Genomic DNA, 26,279 nt, shown 5'->3' with positions numbered 1-26,279 from the left:
TTGTATATTGTTACAATACTACCTTCTGCCAAATTCAGTCAGATTCCATAATCTGTTCAGTCTCATTTTTCACATGGTCAAGACTAACAGAAACAGCAATGGATATAATATCACCAACTAAAAAGGAAGCATTTGAATTTTGATTGTTCTTTATTTGGCAAAATAACTGTCAAGGGATATGGAGCAATTAGAATAATGAAAGAGAACTGGACAATCAGCCTTAACAGATAATCATCCTACGAAGTAAGAGAAACGTGTTTTATTGGAGCCAATGTCTCATTCCACTTCTGCATTTGTTGATTATTACCTGTGGTTGCACAGAGCCATAGTCTGAATCCTTCTGTGTCTGACTGTTATAACAGACAGCAACATGCTACACATGGCAAAAGAGAATACATGCCAATAACTGTCCTCCTTTTTTCTGAATTCATCTGATCAGGAGCTCAAGAGTCATCTCCAGGGGCACTGTGGGAGTTCCAAGGTATATGAACACTAAACCAGTATTTTTCTAATCCTAGCTGCAAGAGGTTCCAATTAGTGGGCTAAATTCCTTAGCTCATTCTCATGCATCACCTTTTACAAGGATTCTGAAAGCAGAATCAACACCAATGACAAAAAGATCACCCATATTCCCTGTTCTTCCACAATGCATACAGAGACTGCTCAGTCTTGGGACAGTCTCCTAAGATGGTCTACTGTCAACTAACATAATGCTCCAAGGCCTGGTATTTGTTTTCTAATAAGCCTGCAGAAGTCTGTCCTCCAGTTCTCTTCCATCCCCAACATACTTTTCATTACTCCACCTGGAACTCTTACAACAAGATGGGATGGGAGTGAGTTCCATGTTTCAAGTCTGTTGTCTCTCATTCACAGGCCAATTTACTATCAAAGCTGGAGAGTCCAATAGCAAAGGCCTGAAGAGCACAGAGAGGATAATTATAGTCCAGAGTGAACACATCTTCTGCTACACGACCAAACTGCATCACAATGTAGTCAGCTGGGGAGAAAAGAAAAATTCAGAAACTAACAATTTCATAGTGAAGCAAATTAAAAAACACCAAACGAAAACAACCACAAACAAAAGCCCACACGTCTGGCAGTCCCAAATACATGTGGTAGGTGTATCCATTCTTTCTCACCAGAGCGGCCTTGAAGTCTGTTCTCTAGAGTGACTGTGTTATTCTAGAGGTTACCTTTCTTCTCAGAACCAAAGCTCAAACCACTCTTTTGCTGGGCTGAAGGTGCCATATTAATCCCTTTCTTTCCCTTCAGGAAGCTTGCATTTACCCCTTCTTTTGCTGCAGCTACGGAGAGCAGTTTCTGCACCCACCCCAGAAAAAGCGAGGCCTTATATAATTTCCTTGACAGCTGAGAAGTCCTCAGTAATCCTGAGCTGAATTCCCCCCGCCCTGACTCCCTTCTCCAGGAAAAATGGCCTATTCCTCCCAAACCTCATGAAATAAATTGGGTTCTCCCTGTTTGAATAAGCCCCAAACACTCTCCACCAGACTCTTACGGTCATTGTCATGGACAATCTGGAAGTTCTTCACTGAGGCCTGAGTGACTCTCCCATGGAAGTTCAAAACATAGGATTGCGTATCATCATTCCAGACTGGAGCCTTGTTGTGCAACTCAATGAGGTTCTCTAAAGTTTTGGTTTGCCATTTTGACAGCAGACTCTCCTGTTCCTGTTCAGAAAAAAGAAATATATTTATCAGATTTGTACTGGGTCTGCTTTTGAGTACTGCCGCTCATGTGTGTGCACTCTGTCACTTGAAGGTCATTCCCTGTTTAATGAAACACAATGGCAGCACTTAAACTCAGTCCTACTGAAAATTTTCTGCAAGTACCAGCTATAGTAACTGTTTTAGTATTGTATACAGATATGATAGTTTATTTTTGAGGATAATCTAAATAAAACTTACTGTTCAGTTTAATCTAGTTACTTTATACCTTATTTTTATCTTTCTTTACTTTTTTAAAGATCCAAACAGAACTTTGAGAATTGGCACCAACAAAGTGCATTTAGATGCATTTTTTCCTCTTATAAAGTGGGGGCAGTATTGCTTAATTGGAGGCATCACACTACAGAGAAGGAAGACAAAAAGAGTCAAGTCCCCTACCCTGAAAGCTTTGCCAACTTTTCAGAACAGCTTTGTGTTTTAGCCTTGTCCACTGTCAGTATGCTTGCCCGTTAGAAAAACAGTTGGGAAAATAGGGGAGAAAAATGAAGGCAGGGCCATGGAATCATGTACTGATGGGGGAGATGGCAATACATATTGAAAGAAGAAGAGTAAATTACCACCTCCAGATACAATTTTCCTGCCCATTCACAAAATTAAACCTCTTTTCCAGGCTCATGATACTGAATTTCCACTCTTAAAGATTTTTTTTTGTCTGACCTCAACAAATACACCCTTGTCATGCTCATATCTACTCACAACATGGCTGCAAATACTATTTTCTAGCTTAAAACACTGACTGAGTCTTTCAGTTGGCACTTGTCCTTTCTGTCTTTTGGCCTTCTATCACACCAAATATAAAACCCACATTAAGTGAACTGAATGATTTTCATCATACACCTTAAATATATCCTCAGATACAGTTCTGTAAGCTTTTAGCTAGCGTTCCCCATACGTATGAGAAATCCTCGCTAAATAGTCACCAGAAAACTCCATTCTTCTCCTTATCCCACTTTCTCCTTAAAGAATCTTCCTTTTCTGCGATTCCTACAAAGAGACTGACAACATTCTGATCAAAAATGTATATACTCTCTTGCTACTACACCAGAATACCACCTTATCTATTTATTATCTATCTGTTGTAATTCATATACTGTCTAAGAATGTAAGCTCCTGGGAGAAACAAGTTTGTTCTGTGTTCATCCAACTCTCAGCATAAGAGTCCCACCCATGAGGACGGGTTGTAGGTGCAACAGCAACAACACACTAGCCATTGCAATAGCTAACTAAACAATTTTTAAGCTGACCAAAGGACAAGTAAGGACACAAACACTACTCAGAAGGCTACAAATTAAGTAAAAGGCAAGAACAACTTAATCAACACCTTTAGGCTACATTGTATTTACCCTCCATGAGACTTGCTAAAGCCCTGAGTATTAACAACCTCGCTCCAAAAACCGTGACTGTCAGTAACACCCAGACCTCTATGAGTTTTAACCTCTTCCTTCAGTCTGTAATATGACCAAACTCTGTAACTCACATTACGTGGACGGATTGGAATTCGCTTATGATTCATATTCATTCCTGGAATGATCACAGACATTTTTCTGGGACCCTTGAATCCTAACACATTGGTTTCCTGAAAGACAAGGAAAGACATTATTTTCAGTATATGAGACACTTCATCTCAAAGAAGGAAAGAGCAACACAGAACTTGAATCCACATTTATATCGAATTTTAGAGACTTGCTAGCTACAACTGTAGTAGCAATTGTCTAACTGCAACTGTGTTTAATCACTGAGAATAGCCTTATCTCCCATTTTGAGAACCACGTTAAAAGACATACATAGTAATACCTAATTTAGAGCACATTCGTTATCCTACCAAAACATTTATAACAAACTCAGATAGTGCAATTTTCAGGCATAAGCTTTTGCATCTGAGGCAAAAACGTGCTAAAATCTTGCTAGTGAACAAGCCTTAAGTATGTTCAAAGGCAAATATTTTTGACCCGAGTCTATGTTATCTATATATCACAACTTAGGCTAGAAAGTTCATAACAAATGAATAACATTCCTCTTCAGGTGTTGTTATTTGTGTTTAAGAGCATACCTACAGTTTTCTCTCAAATCATGCTCTTATATAAATGACTAAGAACAGACCCAGAAGGCAAAGTACCCAGCGTCTGTCCAAGCTTCAATCTTAAGACAAGCAGATTTTTCCAGAGTACTGCAGGAGACTGCTCAAAGTAGATTGAGTATAAAAAAGCAAAGGAAAAAAGTCTTGGCATTCTCAAACCATCCATTTAATAATGTCAACCAAAATACAAGGGTTCATCTAAAGTATTCTGTAACAATGTCAGTGATAACCTTTAAAATTCCCAAAGACCAATTAAAAAACCAGAATCTTTAGAAATACTGGATTAATAGAAGTGATGCAGCTCCGCCGAACGTGCTAGTGCATTTTGCAGACACAGAACAAAAGTCTTTGGAGTTGCAACCTCTATTATTTCAGTTCAGAAAATCTAGGGGCACACATGAGAATAAGGGTACTGATTTTATTCATATTCACTTTATAAACTTCTTGTAGATAAAAGTTCAGAAATCTGAAAAGCTGGCTTTATATTATCTGCTGTATTCATTTTAAACTTTAGGACTACAATATGAAACAATGTGACATGAGAACCCTTGCATAATTCTAGAGCAGCCACAAGTGCCGCCTCACTCTGAAGGCTATACCAAGATGATCCACAAGACCAGAAGAGGAACACATCTCTAGGACAGAGCTAGCGAATCACGATTTCCCCTGGAACCATATCCTTACCACCAACAAGCTGCTACTGAAACAATATCAGCTCTTCCAATCCACCAAAATGTCTTTGGTTCTGCACAAAAATAACTCTACTTCACAGGGTACTCCCAGTTCCTTCTTCATGTCCACCAGATACCAGATGGGCAAAAGGCAGTTCATGCTGTGGCTGGCTTCATGTAAAAGATCTGCTGACTGGCCACAAGCTGAACGATGGTCATCAGGATGTTAGTTTGGGTATCTCTCCCTCACTTGGCATTGACTTTATTTTTTTTTTTCATTAAACTTGCAAGAACTTATCTTTGAGGCCTCTGCCCTTTGTTGTATCTGGTTGAAACTGCTTAGTTGGTTCCAAAGTTAAGTGGGGAAGGCTGCCAGGCAGCATGATTTTGTAAGCCCTGTTTCCTCGGTATCCAGGCAACAAAAAAGAAAGGGGCAAAAGGGGAGAGGCACTACTTACATAACAAATAGCTGCAAGCTCCTGTCTCATATCAGCCTTTTCCATTAGACGTCGTGCCTTGACTGGGCTAACTCCATGGTCATAGACTGTAAATTTAGTTCCCATGAGGTTTGACCTAATGTCAGGTTATGGAAAGACAAAGAAAGAGAGAGGCATCAATGGAAAGTTTTATCATCTTCTGAAGGTGTTCGTACAGCAAAGTGAAAATAGACGTCTCCTGCCATCTGAATCTTTCTATTGCCAGCTCAGTAAGGAGCTTCTGCAAAGTGCCTGTGGTGAACAGAGCCTGTAACCTATCCTGGAAAATGAGCAAGGCAGATTTCCTGTCTGAATTGCCACAGTGAATAGTAATGCTGAAGAAAGGTTGCCAACCCAGGTGAATGCAGATTACATTAAGCAGGACAATGCAAGTTCATTTTCTCTGAATGGACAATGCAAGTTCATTCCCTCTGAACTAATACCAGATTGCTATTTATAACTCCAACTCAACTAAAATTAAAATTCAATCTCTCCTGTCTGTAGTTTTCATCTGTAGTTCTCACCTGAGTTTTCCAATGAAACTTTCCCCTTCCCGGGATAAATCAGTTGGGTCAACAGATATGAGGTAATTGGATGTTTTGCTCTTTTTTCGTTTTCTCCCTGCAAGAAGGAACGTCTGGAAATACAAAAATTTGATTAAGACTAGAGTTTTGCAAGAATGCAGAGGCATTGTTATCCAAACTGTTATCTCTCCATTTCCCATACCCATTCCCTTTTTTTGTTCTGTGCTATTATTGCTGTCTCCACAATTTTGACCGCTTCCACAAGTGCACACCCTGAAATCCTATTCCTCCAACCAGCTCACTTGGCAGTCTAGATTTAATGTAACTGTCCTTTCTAGTCTTTCCTCCTTTTCTTCTGGAGCAGGTCTTCTTTATTCCTGATATTTTTATGCTTTTTTAATTTAATCTTTCATTGTATTATGGCTTTTAAATCTGCTAATTCCCTCCTTAGTGCCTTGGCCAAACATAAGCTGTCCTCCATCTGCATGCTGGCTCCCCTCAGCTTCTGGTTTCTTAACAGAAGTTCCCCCTTACACCAAAAATGTTCTGTGGTAGGAGTACAATAGCCAAGATACTGTGTGATGCTTCCAGTACCTTTCTGTTGTCATCCCTTTCCAGATGCATGTAATAAGTAGGGAAGAGGCCCCGGTCCAGTCCCTTCTTATCTCTAGTGATTCGACACTTGACTGTAATACCACGAGGTGCAGGGCGTAATGCAAAATCCTCCAAGTTCTCTACATCTCCCAGCTGTGCATCTGCCTGAGCGGATGGACTGCAGGAAGCACCTGTTTCCTGTGGGAAGAACCATCATATTAGCGAATTAGTATCAGATCAGAGGCTCTGGTATTCCCCAAGAAAAAAAAAGGCCTTTCGAAAAAGAAGATCTCATGTCTCCAGAAAATATTTGGGAAAGAGAGACCACCAGTGCTTCTCTGAAGAAAGTGGTTGAAGACTTTGACTCTGAGAAAAAACTATCCCTCCAAGGAGAGGTGAGACAAAGTACCCATTAACCAGAGATGAGTGAATTGCTAGGAAGGGGAAAACACTGTAAATATTCTAAGCAAAGAGCATCTGTGCTTTTAGAACTTCAAACATGCTGTGGGAAATAACGCAGCATGATAAACTGGACTGATGGATGCTGCAGTAAGACGGGCTGGGATTTTTGTGACTGAAATGAGTTGCTGAGGTTATGGTAGTTTGGAACAGTAACAGAAATGGAGTAAGCTGATGGTAGAACCATCTCAACTAAATTCCGTAAGAACCTTAAAACAATGTGTACAGTCAGGATACAAGTTATGGTCACCAAAGGAACTGGAATTCTGATGGAAAACTGGTATACATCATATTAAAGTAATTTTTTCTTAGAGGCAGCTGAATCCTGTGGATTGTAGAACCTAGGAGATTCCTCCCTTACTGGTCCTTGGAGATGAGCCTGCTGGTTTATCTCCATTCCCAGTGTTCTGGTTCCAGTGGGAATAGGGTTAATTTTCCCAAGGATCTGGCACAGATATGGGACACAGGTATTTCATAACATGTGATGCCATGCCCAGTACATAGCAGTGGAGCTGGCTGGGGGAAGGGGCAGGAAGTTGCCCTGGGGGAGCGGGCTGGGGCTTCCCTGGTCCGGTCAGCGAGCAGTGGTACAGTAATCCAGTGGTACAGTAATCGTTTCTTGTACATTCCTCTATCAGTATTATTGTTGTTGTTTCCCTCTTTCCTTTGCTGTTCTGTTAAACTGCCTTCCTCTCAACCCACGAATTTTGCTTTTTTCTTCCAATTCTCCCCCGCAGCTGTGGGGGGGTGAGCAAGCTGCCGCATTGTTCTTTGTTGCTGGCTGAGGCCAAACCACAACACTCAGATACATCCCATAGGAAGTCTGAGCATACAGAGACTTGAAATTCATTAGTGGCTGTCACCTGTCCCCTCTCCAGCACCCCCGCCCTGATATCTCCAGCAGTGGGCACCCACAGCCCAGCCTCCCAAGTAGCTAACACCCAGACCTCTTCTACTACTCACCCACTAGTGTTGCACAACATACACACTGTCACCTCACAAATATAGTCACATGGATCTTTTGAATAGTAGCATGGACTTCCAAGGCTGACCAACATCCATGCCCAAACCCTATGCCTTTTATCTGGTCACTAATTCAGACCCTGGGTCTTCCTGATGCTGGTCTCTTCCAACTCGCTGGCTAGTCCAGCATCTAGTTTGTCAGCATATATATGTATGTACCTTTCTCACACACATACAAGAACACATTCGCACAGAAAATAGTTAGAAACAGGGTTTTAGAAGATGGTAGGACACACTGCAGTAGTCAGGCACAAGGCTTGCATACTGTCTTGCATCTTGCAGATGTTTACATGTATCTGGTGCCTTTTACCTCCTTTACTCCATGTTTTTCCACGCCTATTACTCCCTGATCTACCTTGGCCCCTTTCTTTTCCCTCTTGAGTCCCTTCCCCTAAACGCCGGAAAAACAGTTTTGTCCAATCCCAGCGTTCTCTGTTCCATCCCAAAATTCTGTTCTCCTTGCATCCCACAATAAATGCTATAAACCTTCAGGCAGTGGTCCCTCTTAAATTTGCATGACATTTCAGAGTTCCTCTGAGTCATCTTGGTGGATTTTACATCAGAGACAAAGGCCTAACATGTCTCCTTTGAGGGTCATAGAAGTAGCTGATTCATTGTGCTTCACTGATTAAGCTACTTGGGTTCCTCCACCCACCATTGTTCTTTTGATCGTTACTAGGTCTTGTGTTTAACTCAATGGCCCTTCAGTCAGATAACCTGACAGTCATGGCCTTCCTCTGCCTTCAGGGATTAACACACTAGCTACTGTAGTTGCAACTACTATATTTAACCCAGTGCTCAAGAGGTTAGTACAAAAATCAAGCATGTGCTCAGCCCTTATCAGAAATGGATTTCAAGACACTTACTGCAAAAGATTTCTCACTGGTTGCAGAACTAGGCCTCTCAGATTCAGGACACGTTGAATGAGATGCTGGACTCTTAATAGCTTCTTCCTCTTCTGTGTCCTCCTCATCAAAATTCAAACTGCCTGAAATTCCTGTCAGAATATGGGATCAAGCAGGTAACCTCTGAACAAAAGTTTCATGAGTTCATGACATCGCTATTTCATATGTGACTCTTGCATAGCTATTCTGCTCTCGCTCTTTTAACTAATTTCTGTTGTTTCAACTACTGATTTTCTTCATGTGCTATATTGCTTCCTGAACCTTGTAATTCAAACCTCTAGTGACATTTTGCAGCTGTCACTGTGCAGATGATTAAGCAGCTGTCAGGCTTTTATTAATATATATATTTTACATGATATTTCATGATGTAACATATTGTATAGTATATGCTGTCATTCAATTAATTTTGCCTATTTTCATGCAAAAAGCTTTCCCTGTCTGAAGAACAAAAAAAAATGGAAATCCAGATCAAATGCTGACATCTATCCTATAAGTTGGACTCTGTACAGTTTACATGCTTTGCCATTTCCCCTTAAGTCTTATACACACTGAATTGGAGTATGACAATTTTTCAGTAAGGGCCCCTCCTATTCTTACATCAGTAGCAATAACTCAGGTCTCCTGAATACTACTAATGATTTGATTTTTAAAACAGAAGCACAGACTGAGTAGTTCCAAGACTTACTTATTTAATCTTAACCTAAGTACAGTTATGTAGAGATGATTGTGGGTATATAACTAAAATAACTCTGGATAAAGACATTTATAAAGAGCTTCTGTACACATCACTGTTTGGCATTTCCTTCTACTTGGAACTACATCATTTTGTTCCGTGATTCCATTCTTAAATTTGGCTGTAGAATGGAAAAGCACCTAAAGCACTATAGAAAATGAACACACTCAGCCTGCTAAGCTGAATTATTTTCTGAGAGCCAATACTTTAACAATGGTCCAACAGGGCACTGCATGGAAGGGGCATTGCTAGGAGTTCTTTGTCTCAGATGAAACAGAAAAATGTAGTCTTAACAACCTGTCAGTAAACTTCCCAAAGCACATTTGGAAAGAGGAAAGGCGTTAACCCTAGTACTCCAGCCAATTTCAAAATTCACTGTTTATATTCTACCTCCACTAATTTCCCCTGAAGTTTCTGGATATTATCTCTTGCTTCCTTTCCTAACTCTGTGTAATGTTGCTATCCATAGGTAAGCAGCTGTTGCATCTGACAACTGAATGGAAGTATTTCTACATAGGGTAGTATCTTAATACATAAAGTGTACTGGAAACATTCTGGGAGACAGGGTCTGCAAAATAAAAACATGCTGTGTACCATATTAAACACTACCCATTATTTTGCTGCACAGTGCTTAGGCTGCATGCAACAAAAAAGGTTTCCTGTGGTGCTAGCAGCAACATAAGGTACTTGGCAGACAGAGATGGACACTCCACTGGGAAACTACTCAATGGGATATAACTGTTGAATATAAAACTGCTGATTGTGACAGCCTCTGACTCAGGAAGAACACCTTTCCTGTTAGTCTCCTAAACAGTTAAATTACAGCATTTTCTGGCTATAGAGGGTTCTCCTGTTGTGAAAATATTCAAGCATAATGTAATATAATATATATGGAATAAAAATACCCCAAATTTTAGCGAAAAGTGAAGTATAGTAGTCACCAACCATACTATGTCACCAACTTCCTTGGAAGGGCCAGAAATTACACAGCATATTGAGAAACCTTTAAAACATAACTGGTATGTTCTAATTAATATTAGAAGAAGGAACTGCAGTTCTGGATTTCAAAATTTAAAAGTAATATCCTAGACACTTGTTGCATGAATCCTCAGATTTTTTTAGGTTTTTTTAATGCTACTGAAAAAAAAATTAAGACAAGTAGAAGAACCTTGAAAAAGACCTTTGCCCATTATCAACTCTTACCTCGTTTCTGTAAGATTTCTTGCAGATCTGGCTTGCTTGCTGGGTCTGTTAGAGCCTCTCCATCATTTTCCTGATCTGCATTGTCTCCTGTTTTGGAAGATCCAGCAGACAGAGTTTGGAGCTTGGTCCCCAAATCTTGCACTTCCAATTTCAGGAAAGCAGCTGGTCCATCGATGCCTAAAGGCCAAAATGAAACAGAATGCTAAAGTCTATTTTTCATGTCTAAAGACGCATCCCAGGATAGTTCTTCTTTTCATCTTCCCTTGCTCAAGCATCCCTTTAAGTACTGACATATACTTGTTGAACTTTTGCCAGAAGACTTGGGAGGAGTCAGTCCTGACTCTGGTACAGACTGCCTATTATTTTTAACATAACAGGGATCAGTTTCTCCATTTATAAATATAGTGATTGCATCTACTTTCTTACATGGGCTTAAGCAATTAAAATGAGTTGTATTTATCATTCACATTGATATCCTTCAATTTATTTATGGGCAACTACCTGATTTTCTTTTCCTTCAGGTTCCTTGTTTGCTCCTGTGCCAGTGAGTGCGTGCTCTACAGTGAACAACACAAATCAATTTGATAAAAATATCTACAGCCACAGGCAGAAAAAACTGTAAATGGATGCCCTCTATCTTTTTTGTAGAAATGAAAATTCCACTTTTAAACATGCAACACAGCTGTGCACTGCACTTCGTAATTGGTGGAGATGTCTTGGTGTCAGGGTCTGGCATAATACTTAATAATGTTTGTGTCGCACACAATATGTAAGTGTAGTTCCAGCTTTGGATGTCTTGCTTTCCCACTGTTTTCGTTCTTCAAACTTTACTGCTTTATCTAGTCATTAGATTTCTGACATGTTACTGCTGTTATCACTTAACAGGATTTGTTTGTACTGAGGAAGCTTCAGAACTACGGAAGCTAGTGAGGGAGCAGTTAGTTTTCATTTTAGTCTCTTGTAGTTTCAGTACTACTGAAGCCTCCTAACTCAGAAGTTATATCAATCTTTTCTCTCACTCTCTTTTTGATTTAAAAGTGTCTTTTAACAGAAAATTTCTCCCACCTGATTTTAAACACATAAATGCTACCATCCACATCACTACTCTCCTCCCCATGCTATGATCCTGAAAGACATGTGGAGAGCAAGAAAAACATTCAAAAGACAGGGGATAACATAGTTCCAAATGTGATCTTAAAACCAGGTAACACTGGTTTGTTTGGGTTTTTAAAATTCTACTCTGGACATTAATTCCCTATTAATGTAAAGGTGGTATTATAACATCCCGCAATAGCATGCATCTCAAAGCCCTAGGATGTTTCCTGTTACTTTCCTGATAGGCTGATGGGATCCTGGCTCTCATAAACTACTTCCTGACACTTCCACTGGAATGTTGGGGTTTCATTGCTGCTCTTTTTTTTCCCCTCCTTATGACACAGAAGTTTTAAGGCTCTCACTACTGTATTTCTTTTCACTCTTAACAGAATGGTCACTATTTCACTTTAATGTTTTGAGACCACTGAGATAATGCCTTTGGCTCTGATATCACTTTGTGCTTGTGACTTTCTGGACCACTATAGCTTGTTTGTTATGTTTCAGTTATCTCCCTGAAGCCCACAGAAAACAACAGATGAGGTAGAAATCAGCAAGAACCTAATATTCGTAAGACTTTTGTCTTGCTCTTGGCTACTTTATCATTCAGTCACACACAATCTTGAGGTGGAGTATACCATGATACCATGAAGAAAAGTACAGGCAATCACTACTGGATTATTTGCTTTTCTTTATCCTACAGCTTCAGAAGAGTCTCTTACTTTGGATTTGTATCTTCTTACCTTTATAGAAGTTCCTAACCCATTTCTACAGTTCTTCTTAGCCTAACACAAGGGAGAGATTACTCAAAGTGATAAACACGGTTGATTACACACCTTTTTATGTACAAAAGTAGAATTGTAGTACAGTATAGTTGAGCAATACTGAACTGTCAAAACAAACAAAAACCTTACCTTGAATTTTGTGACAGCTGAGAATCTTCATGTGCCTTCATGGCATTCTATTATTGTACGTAGAAAGGTGTGTAATCAACCTTGTTTATCACTTGATCACTGTCACAGCAATGCAGGTGCCCATCTCTGACATAAAATGCATGTACTGGCATTTAGTGGAACACTGTTGCAATCAAGTTGATTACTTACCATGTAACATAACATCACTGTGGAAAGGGGCAGGAGTTTCTACTAAAGGAGTCTGCTCCTCACACCCTTTGGTCTTTGACCTACGCAGTTTTGCCTCAGGATTTGGCTGTACCATCAACGGATCAAGCCGTTTCCTCCTCTGCTTCTTCTCTAGAAGAGCTCTCTGTGAAATTAAGAAAAAGCATGAAATAAGGATGAGTAATACATCCAGAGAGGCAGAAAACATGCCTTGGCCATTGGCAATGACATGTCACTGATCAGGATCTCCAATAAACCTGAGATACTCCTGTAATCTCTTACAAAAATCCTAGACACAGATATTAGTGTGTCTTTGGAGTGAGACATTGCCTTTGATTCTCCGTCAGTGATGGGTGATGTGGACACCTTCTTATTTTTTGATCTATCCTGAGACTGTCAGCAGATAATTTTAACTCCTGAAAGGAGTTAAAAGTCTAAACTGCAGCAATCCTTAATATAATATAGACAAATTTTGCAGTCATTTATAATCCAACACAGCATGTTCACATGCAGTTTTGTTACTCCATGCATCCTACTTACTTAAGCTGACAGAGCAGACAAAACAGCTCACCAGGACTCTCCGCTCTTTCTACTGCAGTCATGATTGGACTAAACATTACATTGTTTAGCACAACAACTTCCCGTTCTTTCCTGTTTTGTACAACTAAGCTAACTTTCTATTAAGAGAACTATCTCCAAGACTGCCTGAAAATGCCAGAGTAAAGATGAGAGCCCTTGTCCTATGCACTACATGGCAATTAGGTCTTTTACTGTATTAGCATAACATTTCTGAAAATCCTTAATCAGGGCTCACTTTGCACTGCTGTTACAAATGCTGTCACAATGCAGCAAAAGCAAGTTAGGGCTTGCAAAGGAAAAAGTTTTTGTCTCAAAAGCTATCATCTAATAAGGAGAACTCAAAACAAATTGTTCCCAGAAACCAATGTTGGGAGATAAGACCTAGAGGGGGGAAAAATAAAATTACAGTCATTAAAATAAGACTGGTCCAATGAAAGGAAAATTGATCTACCTTACAAAATTTTTGTATGCAATTCAGGATTGAAAGGAAAGAATGGTAAATCCAAATGTTAAAAAATAAACCATTACTTTCCTGAGATGATACATATACATCTAATGTTTTTGATTTCCTTCTAAATGAGAATAGAAACAACTTCTAGACTTAAATCAAGGCAAATGGGGACATTTCACAGTTCACCATTTTAAAGACAGTCACACTTAATCCTTAAAAGTTAAGGTAATGTATGAAGAAGAGGGAAAAATCATATTCTAATATTCTGTAATGCACCACAATGCAAACAATGTGCAAGCCCCTTTCCGCAGATACAGTTTATCCATGCCTGCTTCTTGGGTACCTGAACACACCCTGAAAGTTGTTCTTGATGATAGAAACCCTTTCTCCATCAAATTCTTTTCAGTCTCCAAGGATCTACCAGATAAACAGTACCAACAATTCAATCCACTTGAGACATAGATGTCTTTGGAACTTTTTCCTCTCCTGTTATGCTTTTTGTCTCTCTTGTTGATTCTTTCCTCTCCTATTAGGCTTTTTATCTCAAGTGAGGTTAGTTTCTCAGGCAACCTCTCCCTGAGGAATTCCAACAAAACTCAGCCCTTGATCCTTTATTCTTTCTGCTTTTTAACCAGTTATCTTAAATTTAAAAAAAAAAGCAACAACAAAAAAAAAAACAACAACCAAAGAACAACAAAATACCAAACCAAAATGACCTTTTTTATTTAAACTCATAATTATACTTTGAAGACTAGACTGCAATGCAGGTAGTGTTTGTTACTGCAGAATTATTTGCAAGGATTGTCCTGCAGGGCAAAAATTGCACAGAATTCCAAAGAGATTATCACATTGGTCTAAAAGAAAAAAAGAAAATAAGCAGTAGAAGTCAAATTCTTAGAAAATATTAATTACAGATAAAATTTGTTTTCTAGAAAGGTAGTCAGACCCTCCAGAAGAATTTATATTAGTTTGTGTTGTTTGTTTACTTTTTAAATTAATGATGAGGAAAAGTAAAAAAATTTATTACAGTTTATAAATCTCTAATAGTTTAAATAAAAGGAGAGAGGGAAAACAAGAATCAAACCAAGGTACTCCAAAAAAGGATTTGAGAAAAATTGTAGGCAAGGCGACCTGACAAATAGACAGACAAGAAAAAAAATAAAACAGACACATCCTGAAGGCAGTAAGAAAGTACACAGCTACTGCTAGAATGGGAAATTGAATTTGGGCTCAATATAGGATATAATAACTTTCAGAGCTACTTAAGTGATTATTTTATTCAATGAGGTTTTTTTTAAACTTTTCACTGCTCACCAGTCTAAAAATTTATTTTTTGTTGTTCTAGTACATTCTGTTTCATGAAAGCGTTTCTAGGACTCACCAATCCAATGGGATGATATTGGTTTATATTGAAACATATACTTTACTGCTGGTAGATGTGAGCAACCTTCTTCTTGCAAGAACTTCAGGATAATCAAAGTGACAAAACCTGATAGCAATTTAATTTGTTTTAAAAAGGTTTATCTCTACTGCTTCTCTTATTGAGATGGAAGAAATTTACAAACCCACTTACAGGACAGATAGTAGCAGTTTATTTTCTCTACATAAGGTGGCAGAGCAGCCCTACCTTCAGTAAGTACTATGTATTCTCAGACTTATTTCACTAAGATGAAGTAGAAAAAAGGAATCTGTATTTTGTTTCATTTTGTCCACTAACTAGCCACTTCCTCCAGCTCTGTGTTACAGTAAAAATTCATATAATATTACAACAAAAAATGTATATAGTTCATGAATAGGATACCAGAACACACAACCCCTTAAATAAATAACAGATACAGATTATCCTGATTTGTTCAGGATTTTGTGAACTCCATGTACTAAATACTTTCAAAAACATTTTCTTTGCACCACAGAAAAGCAGAACATCAGAATACAGGATGATTAAAGGATCACAAACCACCGACTCCAGTTCTAATGAGTTTCCACCAAGCTAAGAAGTCAGATGTGTCAGATGAATATATCATAGCAGACTAATAAGACAAGTAGTTTAGTATTCTTTCTACAACTGTGATGAACAGGAAGATGGTATACATGAAGGTTCTAGCCACTACACCCTTGAAGGTGCAATACCATACTAATTATTTGGCATAGTCCTATCTTAGTAGGCCATGTGGGATGGATCCTAGCTCTGAAGCATCCTCTCCACTCTTCCAGCTCCTCCTTAGTTCATGCTGAGGCAGCAGTGACAATGGCAGTAATGATGGCATTAATCGAACTTCTTATCAAGAATAAGTACCGTACCAGGTGCATTCAGAAATATGCCTTCAGCTTCATGCTCTCCACCCACAGGGAGATGGCAGCATTGCACTTTGAGCTGCAGGTGCCTCAAAAGACACGGTAACATCTACTGCTGGTGAATTAAGGACAGCCTGAGCAGTCACACACACTCTCCTCAAGAAAAAGGCAGTAGTCTAGCTAAAAGCATCCTAGCAGGCAGAATTGGTCCACAGATGGAACCCGATGTCATGCATTATTATAAATAATATTTTACTGCAATTACGGGGTTTCCAAGCACATCATAAAGATGGGTGACGGGCATATGTCTTTGCTGTGGCTAATGCTTATTCCAGATTCTCTGTATGGCCAAAAGTTCTAAACATGATCCTGCTGGATTAGAAATTTTGCATTTTTTAACCCAATTCCTGTAAATGTCTAGGACAACTTAATCAAGTGGTGCATCAGCTGCAACCATCAATGAGTCCATCATGTCTGACAATGATCTCCTATTGACTTCTATTTCTTCAGAAAGCATGGTACTATTCATGTAAAAGTTAAAAGCAGATTTTCAAAGTTAATATTCAAACCTAAATATAGAATCCTAAATTAGAGACTTGGCATTTCTCAGCAAATCTCATTTGCAAGGAGGGGGACGGTGAGGTTAAAACATATTTTAGTGACGTTTTCCAGCCGTTAGTTTTGCAGATTATTGCAATCTCAACCAAATCCAAGAAAGTCTGAAACAAAATTGCAAAAGGGTATGAATTCTTTTAAATTCACCTCTTCATGATTCAACTGACAGCAGCTTTGTTTTGGTGGAAAAGCAATGGATACCCATGTCAAGGTCTGAAACTAGGCATACATTGACCACAGTGCCTAGCACTAGGAGCCAGTGGTTACTCATTGGTTTATGACTAACGTCAACAGTCCTGAAACAAACACTGAGGTTCATCACCGAGCAGTCAGACCATCCTTAGTTTTGGAACTTCTTACTGAGTGGCATTTGGCACTAAATGCTCTTTTACCAATTACTTGAACTAATCTAATGCTTTTTTTTTTTTTTTTTAAGAAAAAAACAAACAACAAAACCACATTGTTACTGAATAGCCTACAGGTAAAAGGATTGTCTCAGCTTCCACAAATATGACCAAAGATAAATTTTACTCTTTGACTCTGAAGCATTTCAGATAAGTGCCTGTATACACACAGATAAAGTTGGTAATAAATCCACTGTCTGAAGTCAAAGCTAAGCAAACTCAGACTAGAAATAGAAATAATGAACAAGTTCTGGTAAAGAGGGTTATTATCCACTGCAACAGTTCCCTGAAGACTGTTATGTCTGGATTTAAAGATCCTCAGCTGAATGCGTGCTTTTCTAAAAAATATACTTTAATTTGAACACAGGTGAATTTAATGCAAGACAGTGATTTGTGGTCCATGTGAAATGGCCAGCTAGACAATCATAATAATCTCATGTCTTCTAATCTATTTATAAGTACTTAAAATTTCACAGAGGAAGAATATTAAGGATGGATACTTTATTGCTTTGAACAATATGGTGATGTAAGCATCCAGCAAACAGCCCTTTAAAAACAGAGACCTATAACCTAATATTTGACAAATGCTTGGCTGTAAACGTTTTATTTGTATGAAACAAAAGTCAAAAGATGCTAGAAATTTTTCTCAGCAGCAGTATTAAGCAGATCTTTCTGTAGCTCAGGGAAAGTTTTTCTTTGCCTTTGACGCTTAAAATGGATAACTCCTTGCAGTTTTCCTCTCTTTTCATTCATTCCTGCATTGTGGTGACTCAACCCCAATGAAATGAGTAGGACATATGAAAAATAAATGTATCGAAGAAACCAAGCCTACAAGCCATAGCAAGTTTGACTTAAACTAATGAAAGCCATGAAGATCTTTAAAGAAAAATGTTAGCAATGAGTTCTTCTTGGTATTCTTTAGACCAAGCATTTTTAGCACTTCACCCCCATTTGTCAAGTCTCCCTGACATTGCATATCAGAACAGAAGTCAAAGAATGTGGGCCGGATTCACTGTTGCAATATACCTTATGTAGCTCTGGGCAATGAATCACAAAGTAGATGAAAAAAAGAAGCCAGGCCATGATGAAAAAAACTTAGGGGACAGGAAAGGGAAGAGAAAGAGGAAACACAAACGCTTTTACCTCCTGCTTTCCTACAATAAGATGGCTAATGCTTGTTTTCCTATACTTATTTTTACCAACTTCAGGACTATCATTTACCTGATTCTCTAGTTTCAGCTGTCGTAGTTTCATGCTTTCATCCTCAAAGATGCTAGGAAAGGAAAAGAAACAAATTAATTATTGCTAGCAAATAGTTTGCATTATAAGACCACAAGATATTCACAGACTATAACTTCACCATCAAGACTTTAAAACAACTGTAAGACATAATTTCTATCCCATGAGAAGACCAAGTTACAAGGCATTAAAAAATAGGAAGAAATTTTTCACTTTAAGGATGGTAAGGCACTGGAACACGTTGCCCAGAGAAGCTGTGGAAGCCCCATCCCTGGAGGTGTTCAAGGCCAGGCTGGATGGGGCTTTGAGCAACCTGGTCTAGTGGGAGGTATCCCTGCCTATGGCAGCGGGGCTGGAATTCTATGATCTTCAACGTCCCTTCCAACCTCAACCATTCTATGATTCTATGATACTTCATATTCTGTCATAAACAGAACCAAATTGTAGTTCAATCACCTTAGTAAACTTTTCTGAAAACATTTTGTAAGTAAAAAAGGCTTCATTACTGATGCACAGATTATGAGCTGCTATTGAGGTGGGCTATGAGACAATATATCTCAAGGCTTAACACAGTTGACACCAGTTCAGTAAAGTCTCTGCTCCTTCATAAAATGCCCAATTCCAATTTAAATCAGAATTTTAGGTTTTGTCTTGCAGTCAAACCTACACCATTTTCTCCTCCTACCAGACTTCCCAGAACTACTGTTAATACCTGAGAGAATCTGTATTTGCAATACTTGATATTAATTTCTATAGAGAAAAAAATAATTATTTCACTATATAAGTGTTTTATAGATAACCTACATAAGAACTCCAGCTTTTCAATCCAAGTTGTGTTCCATACAGACTTCGCATTTCCTTTTGTACAATAATGAATTATTACATAAAGTGCAATTTAGAGCAGTTAACACTACAAAGGGGAAAGTTTAATTGACAAGCAAGCACATATTCTGCCCACCACAGCTGTGCCTTTTCCTGGTACACATCTTTGACAAAGACCTCTCTGGAAGTGAGAAAGCATCAGAAAGAAGATACTTAATACAAGAAACAGACAAACGTTATATATTTTATCGATGGCACGCAGAAAAGCAGGGCTAGCCAAAATTTCAATTTAAACAGGAAATTCTCTGTCTGGTCTAGGTATGCAGATATGTCCAATGAAGTCACAAGCTGGCAGGCAGTGCTGACTATAACCCTAACAAGGAAAGTCGGAGCAACTGAGCAACCTTCCTTCCAGCACTTGGTCATCATAAAAGTGTAACATAATAACCAGACAAAAAAGAGCTTCCCACACATACACACACTTCAAACTTTTTTCTACCCACCGCAGCCGGGTTGGTGTTGTTACAGACCTTACAGGAAAACGTTGTGCCAGAGTCACTCCCACAGCTCACCACTAAGGAATGCAAGTAGTGTGCTAATACAGCTGCAGGCTTCCAACAGGAATCCTCCTTCAGATGGACTGACTACACAGAGCAGTACATCTAAGTGCTCTTCAGACATGCCCACGCAAAACCACTGTGCTCTTCACTATGCTTTTCTATTTTTCTATTTGAGGGGTTTACACGCAATAAGAGGAAATAAATATCCAGTAGGAACAGGAAAAATAAGCAGCATTTCTGTAGCTACACCACAGTTGAAAACAGAAAAACAAAAACCAAACAAACAAACAAAAAATAAAACCCACCACCAAACCAGTCGTCCATTTACCTTTGATAAATAAGAACTGAAAATATTCAAGTAATGATCTTCCTCTTCCCAACTGTTCCCGTAAAGCAGACTACATGAGACTCTGCCCACCAAACTCCTCTGCTACATTTACCATCCACCAGCTCTCCTATTAAAGCTGCATGATGGGTAACAGACACATGCCACAGAGAAAGAAAAAATGACCCAGAATGTAATGTAGAAGTGAAGACTAATGATTATCCAGGATACAGCATAAAAATGAGGGTGGGAAAGCAACTATTTAACAAAAACACTCAGCTAAGAAGATAAAACAGCATGTCTGAATGTGGGAGAAGACAGCGAGACATAAAGGAGTTCACAGATCAGTTTCTCCTCACAGATCCATTTCCAGATTCAACATAGTCCAACACGAAGCAGAATGTCTTATTTTTAAATGATACCACCTCAAATTCCCGCTGAAATCGGAATTACCCTTATTTTCATATCATAAGCACAAATTAAGTGTTGCAATAGGAATATGAACAACAAATTTATTATAGATGTGTTTATTTGGCCTTTCCTAATCATTTTCAGAATATCAAACTAACCAAAATTACGAGATAACTCACAAGTTACTTAACAGATGTTCGTATATGCAATTCATTTTTATGCAGCTTATTTTCATTTCTGCAAAAAAGGCACACTACATCTATTGACAGTTCTTTCAGAATGGACATGTTATTACTCAATAACACATTGCAGTTTGGAATTACAAACTATGTTGTAAAGCATACATATGGATAGACAGAGTTAACGCTCTTGTTTTCATTGCAAGTTCTCTGTGTTCCTGAATATATTATACTTAAAAACCCTAAACCAGTTATGTTCTAAGCACTTGGCAATAATTACCATTGAACCAGCCAAACACAAACTCACACTACAATGCAACTCTAAGAATAATGAAAAAGCCTGATATTAAACAGGAGAACCTAAAAAATAGGGTAAGAAAGCAATCCACCAGTCTAAAAAGGGTCTTCCCATTCTGTCTGAGGTCCACACAAGAGAAAGGATTCTGAAGAGGGTTCAGCTTTCTGCTGACCAAGTACTGGAAAATATACCTCGTACCAAGATTTGAATGCATCCTAGAGTTTATTCAAGAGAAAATTAATCAATACACTCCACTGTGTTCCACGGATTTGAGGCCACAAATGACTATTGATTAGAGAGGACAAGACAGCAAAATCCAGTCATACATAACTGAAGCTAAACAAATTCAGACTGCAAATAAATTTTTTATTTAACACTGTGACTAATTAATTAACCATTGGGATATGTCATGGAGCTGTGGATTTTTAACAGAAAACAACAGGGTTTTTTATTGATCTAAGAACTGCTGCCATGGAGTAAGGCTATGGTCTACCTCAGATTTCAGGGGTGGTTATCCCAGATGAGAGAGCTGTTTCTTTCAAGTTATATCAAGGGACCCATTAAGTCCCCTTTATATACTGACTGTTGAAGCTGTAAAGAGGCAAATAAAAGGTTGCCTTTATTATGGACTAGTTTTGCAAAGAATTGACTGGTTGCAGTGGTGAGACAGAGGCAACAAGCTGAGGAAGCAAGAAAAGCCACAGGAAGAGCAGCCTGTAGAGAGAAAGTGTTCTACATAATCTAGAATTCACTGGAAAGACAGAGTAAGGTTCTCTGGCCTCTTTTAAGCAGAAGGTGAGACTGGCTGACAGAAACAGACCCCACCCCAACCTTAAAAGGAAATCTGACCCAAGAGAAGGAAAGCTAGCTTGTTTTGCTTTTTAACTGTTGTAAGCTTCTTTAAAGCATGTATTAGCACTGTACTTGCACTGAATTCTTGGTGAGAGAAATTCAGGAAGTATCACCTGTTTGTGCATAGCGCTAGGGAAGATACTAAAAATTCATATACTCTCTAGTTTGGCAGAGAGATTGAGGGAAAGCGTCCAGCAGAAAGTTTTAGTTCATTTTAAAGTAGACTAGATTCTGAGTTTACCGTGCCTCGTTACAAACAACCTTGATATTTTATATCAGCCTGACACATAAATCCTTCTTTTAACAAACACAATCTTTCAACATTGATGGGAATATGAACCTATGCATTAACAATTAAGATCCTTAAAACTGTTTCCATTGCTCTGTTTCCTTTAAAAGAACTCCAAGGCACAATAAACTGACACCATTTTCCTCCACAAATGTCCCAAACTTCCCAATATCTTACGTTCCATTTCTCACTCTACAGAGGACTGCTTCCATCTGGAGTCTAACAAAGCTCATATAACTCCTTGTTCTTTTGCAGGACAATTTATTAATGTGGTAGGAACAGTGTTTGTCAGCAATGTCTGAGCAATAGTCCCAGAACTTAAGAATCAGGGAATATGAAGAATGTGGCTTGTGGCACATTCTTTGTCCACTAGATTTTATTTTTAGCTGTAGAAGCACAAGTAAAAGCAACTTCAGTAAGAAACGCAGAGTCAGCTGGTATGAAAGTTTTAACTCTTAACTCTCCAAAGAACTTCCCCGGGAATTGTTTTCCTCATCTGAACTACAGCTATGAAGGAAAACAGCAACTGTAGAAAAGAGATAATTATCTTTTAAAAGACACATTCCAAACAAAAATCGCAATACTGTCTCTGGAAACTGGCTGAGGAACAAAATTTAACTGTAATGCACCTTTCAACCCACAAAAGGGAGGAGCCTCATCTGCTTTCCTTGCAACTGACATAACTGTAATTGTTCATTTCTGGGAAAATAAGTAACATAGCATCCATATGAGTGGGGATTATCAAAGTTTTCTGCCCTCCCCAAGGCAGAAAAGTGGGGTTTTTTTGCAAACACGGGATATCCTTTCCTTCATAATTAAATTAACTACCAGTAAGTCTTCCAAAGTAAACTGGATCTGCTGCGAATCAGCCACAAAATGCCACACCCATTTCACAGAGCTCAACTGCATCAACATTTCAGTTATAAGTTATTTTCAAGCAGTTGGTATTTCAACAAGGGCAAGCTTTAGCCTCTGTTTGGCTCTTTTACAAAAAGAATCATTTCTCCAGTGAAACCAGTTTTACCTTTGACTCCCCCACCAGAGAAACATGCACAGATTTCTAATGTCAATAGCATACTCTTTTGAGAAAGGTTTCACAAAATTTGTTTGGCAAGTTTTCCACCTCGTGAACACATTATGGGAACAATGACATGGCAACAGTGAACACTTAATTTTGGAAGCAATTCTGAATGAGTGAATATATTATTGTGAATAAAGACTGTCTTGGATATGCTTTAATATACAAATTATTTCCCATACGATACAGATTGAATAAAACTTATCTCAGAATATTTGAAAACAAGTATAAAATGAACTAATAAGAGCAATAAATTCAACTGCCAGACCAGGGTGAGGTGGGGGAGCAGAAAGACAAGCATCTAGATCTGTATGCCCTACTCCACTTTAAAACACACCTGAATCCTCTAGACACTGCATGCTCCTGCCAATAATTTGCAGCAACTATCTGAATGATTTACAACTTACTAAAGAAGATCCTAAAGAAACACGAAGGCAAGTTAGTCCTTTACAGCTTCTGCCTCTACCTACCTCCGAGTTTAAAAAGGGGACTTCACTGTGGAATTATCAGGTACTTTACTTTAAAGTCACGTGGACTAGAAGCATGCCAAAAACACCCAAATGAAAACACCCTCCCTCAAATCTGAAAAGGCTGACACTCTGAAAAAAAAAATAAAAATTCTTCACATATATATATTCTTCATATACATATGCATGTATATGTTTTGCCTTTATTGTGGCAAAACAGCTGCCCTAACAACTTCCCAACCTATTCCCCAGCAATAAGAATACCACGCTGAAGAAGGGAATTAAAAAAAAAAAACAACAAACAACTATCTGAGATACACATATTCTATAGAAAAATCTTTTGTTATAAAACATGAACAGGTTAATAATCATTTCTGTTGGCTAAAGCCAAGAAAACAGTGAATTTAATCCAAACCTATCCTTGCAGCACCGTGTTCTCCATATAGCATAACACAATAACGCTATTAAATGCACAATGCCCTAATAATAAGTGAAGCGTACCTGAAAGTAACAGGCTGTTCAGGTTAAAACAGCTCAGCAAGAATACACTACAGTTAGCCTAAAGGAGTTCCTTTGAAAATCCATCCATTCTGTGGTGATTGTTCACATGTCAAATGTAACTTGGTAAATAATGATGCAGTCCAGTACTGACTGGTTTGAAAGGGCAAGTCAGATGTGGCGAATCAAAAAATGGTTACAGAGTTGGTGCCACAGCCAGGGGTTTGGCTACTTAGACCATGAAACTCACTGTGAGAAACCTGGTCTACTGGAGGCCACCAGTCAGAGAAGGGTAAGAGCATTTTCGGTCAGAGGCTTGCCAAACTCATGAAGAGGGCGTTAAACTAAAGTTGCCAGGGAAGAAGAACCTCAATCCACCCCACTTCTACCAGTACCATACTGGTAATACCAGTAATAGATGCCCAGAGCCTGGAGAAGGGTTGCAAGTCAGCAGGAGGGTACCCAGGGTGCAGCACAAAGGAATTCCAGCCAGAAAGTCAGCTTCATTGGGGGCCCAACTTAAATGTCTCTATGCAAACACATGTAGCATGGGGAATATACAAGAGGAATTAAAGACGTGTGCATACTTGCAGAGCTATGACATTATTGGCATCACAGAGATGTGGTGGGATGGCTCCTATGACTGGAGTGTTGGAATAGAAGGATACAGGCTCTTCAGGAAGGACAAGCAGGGGAGACGAGGAGGGGGTGTCACCCTCAATGTCAAGGACCAGTTGGAGTTTATGGAGCTCTGCCTGGGGATGGATGAGAAGCCAACTGAGAGCTTGTGGGTCAGGATTAAAAGGAGGGCAGGGACAGGTGATGTTACAGTGGGGGTCTGATACAGGCCACCCGACCAGGAAGACCAAGTGGATGAGGCCCTCTATAGACAGACAGAAGCAGTCTCACATTCATAAGCCCTGGTCCTTATGGGGGACTTCAACCACCCCAATATCCGTTAGAGGGATAACACAGCAGGGCATAAGCAATTCAGGAGGTTCCTGGAATGCATCATCAATAACTTCCTTCTCCAAGTAATAAAGGAGCCAACAAGGAGAGGTGCTATGCTGGACCTTGTTCTGACGAACAAGGAGGGGCTGGTGGGGAATGTGAAGCTCAAGGGCAGCCTTGGCTGTAGTGACCATGAGTTCCTGGAGTTCAAGATCCTCAGGATGGTGAGGAGGGTGCACAGTAAAGCAGCTACCCTGGAATTCAGGAGAGCAGATTTTGGCCTCTTTAGGGATCTGCTTGGCAGAATACCACGGGATAAAGCCCTGAAGGGAAGAAGGGCCCAAGAAAGCTGGTTAATATTAAGGATCGCCTCCTCCAAGCTCAGAAGCAACGCATCCCAACAAAGAGGAAGTCTGGCAAAAATGCCAGGAGGCCTGCGCGGATGAACAAGGAGCTCCTGGACAATCTGAAATAAAAAGAAAGCCTACAGAGGGTAGAAGCAAGGACAGGTAGCCTGGGAGGAATACAGAGAAATTGTCCAAGCGGCCAGGGATTAAGGCAGGAAAGCTAAAGGCCAGATAGAGTTAAATTGGCTTGGGACATCAAGGGAAGCAGGAATGGCTTCTATAGGTACACCAGTGATAAAAGGAAGACTAGGGAAAATAGAGGAAATGGGAGACCTTACCCAGCTGAGGTACTCAATGACTTTTTTGCCTCAATCTTCACTGAGAAGGGCTCTAGCTACACTGCCCAAATCGCAAAAGGCAAAGGCAGGGACTGGGAGAATGAAAAACAACCCACTGTAGGTGAAGAAAGATCAGGTTCAAGACCATCTAAGGAACCTGAATGTGCACAAGTCCATGGGACCTGATGAGATGCATCCATGTGTCCTGAGGGAACTGGCGGATGAAATTGCTAAGCCACTATCCATCACACTTGAGAAGTCATGGCAGTCCAGTGGAGTTCCCACTGACTGGAAAAAGGGAAACATAACGCCCATTTTCAAAAAGGGAAAAAAGGAAGACCGGGGAACTACAGGCCAGTCAGTCTCACCTCTGTGCCTGGCAAGGTCATGGAGCAGATCCTCCTGGAAACTCTTCTAAGGCACATGGAAAATAAGGAGGTGATTGGTGACAGCCAACATGGCTTCACTAAGGGCATATCGTATCTGATAAATTTGTTCGCCTTCCACAACAGGGTCACAGCACTGGTAGACAAGGGAAGAGCAACTGACATCATCTACCTGGACTTGTGCAAAGCATTTGACACTGTCCCGCATAACATCCTGGTCTCTAAATTGGAGAGATATGGATTTGACAGATGGACCACTCAGATAAGGAACT

At 39.4% G+C, this 26,279-nt stretch overlaps 1 protein-coding gene across 1 annotated transcript in view; it reads right to left on the bottom strand.

Annotated features, from left to right (window-relative positions):
* Nucleotides 1–452: 452 nt before the first annotated feature.
* Nucleotides 453–26,279, bottom strand: part of TULP3 (TUB like protein 3) — a gene marked incomplete at its 5' end in the record, with an annotated part of 32,948 nt that continues 7,121 nt past the window's right edge. The window contains 10 exons of the mRNA XM_082494591.1: nt 453–997; nt 1,517–1,688; nt 3,223–3,321; nt 4,952–5,066; nt 5,494–5,606; nt 6,088–6,285; nt 8,436–8,566; nt 10,411–10,587; nt 12,606–12,768; nt 18,189–18,240. Of these exons, the coding sequence (XP_082350717.1) occupies nt 864–997; nt 1,517–1,688; nt 3,223–3,321; nt 4,952–5,066; nt 5,494–5,606; nt 6,088–6,285; nt 8,436–8,566; nt 10,411–10,587; nt 12,606–12,768; nt 18,189–18,240 (1,354 nt within the window). The 3' untranslated portion in view covers nt 453–863. The remainder of the gene's footprint in view (nt 998–1,516; nt 1,689–3,222; nt 3,322–4,951; nt 5,067–5,493; nt 5,607–6,087; nt 6,286–8,435; nt 8,567–10,410; nt 10,588–12,605; nt 12,769–18,188; nt 18,241–26,279) is intronic.

The sequence above is a fragment of the Vanellus vanellus genome, assembly GCF_965231255.1.
Source record: "Vanellus vanellus genome assembly, chromosome: 1".
Lineage (NCBI taxonomy): Eukaryota > Metazoa > Chordata > Aves > Charadriiformes > Charadriidae > Vanellus > Vanellus vanellus.
Note: the sequence above shows the minus strand (reverse complement) of the source record. Positions and strands in the feature narration are given on the sequence as shown.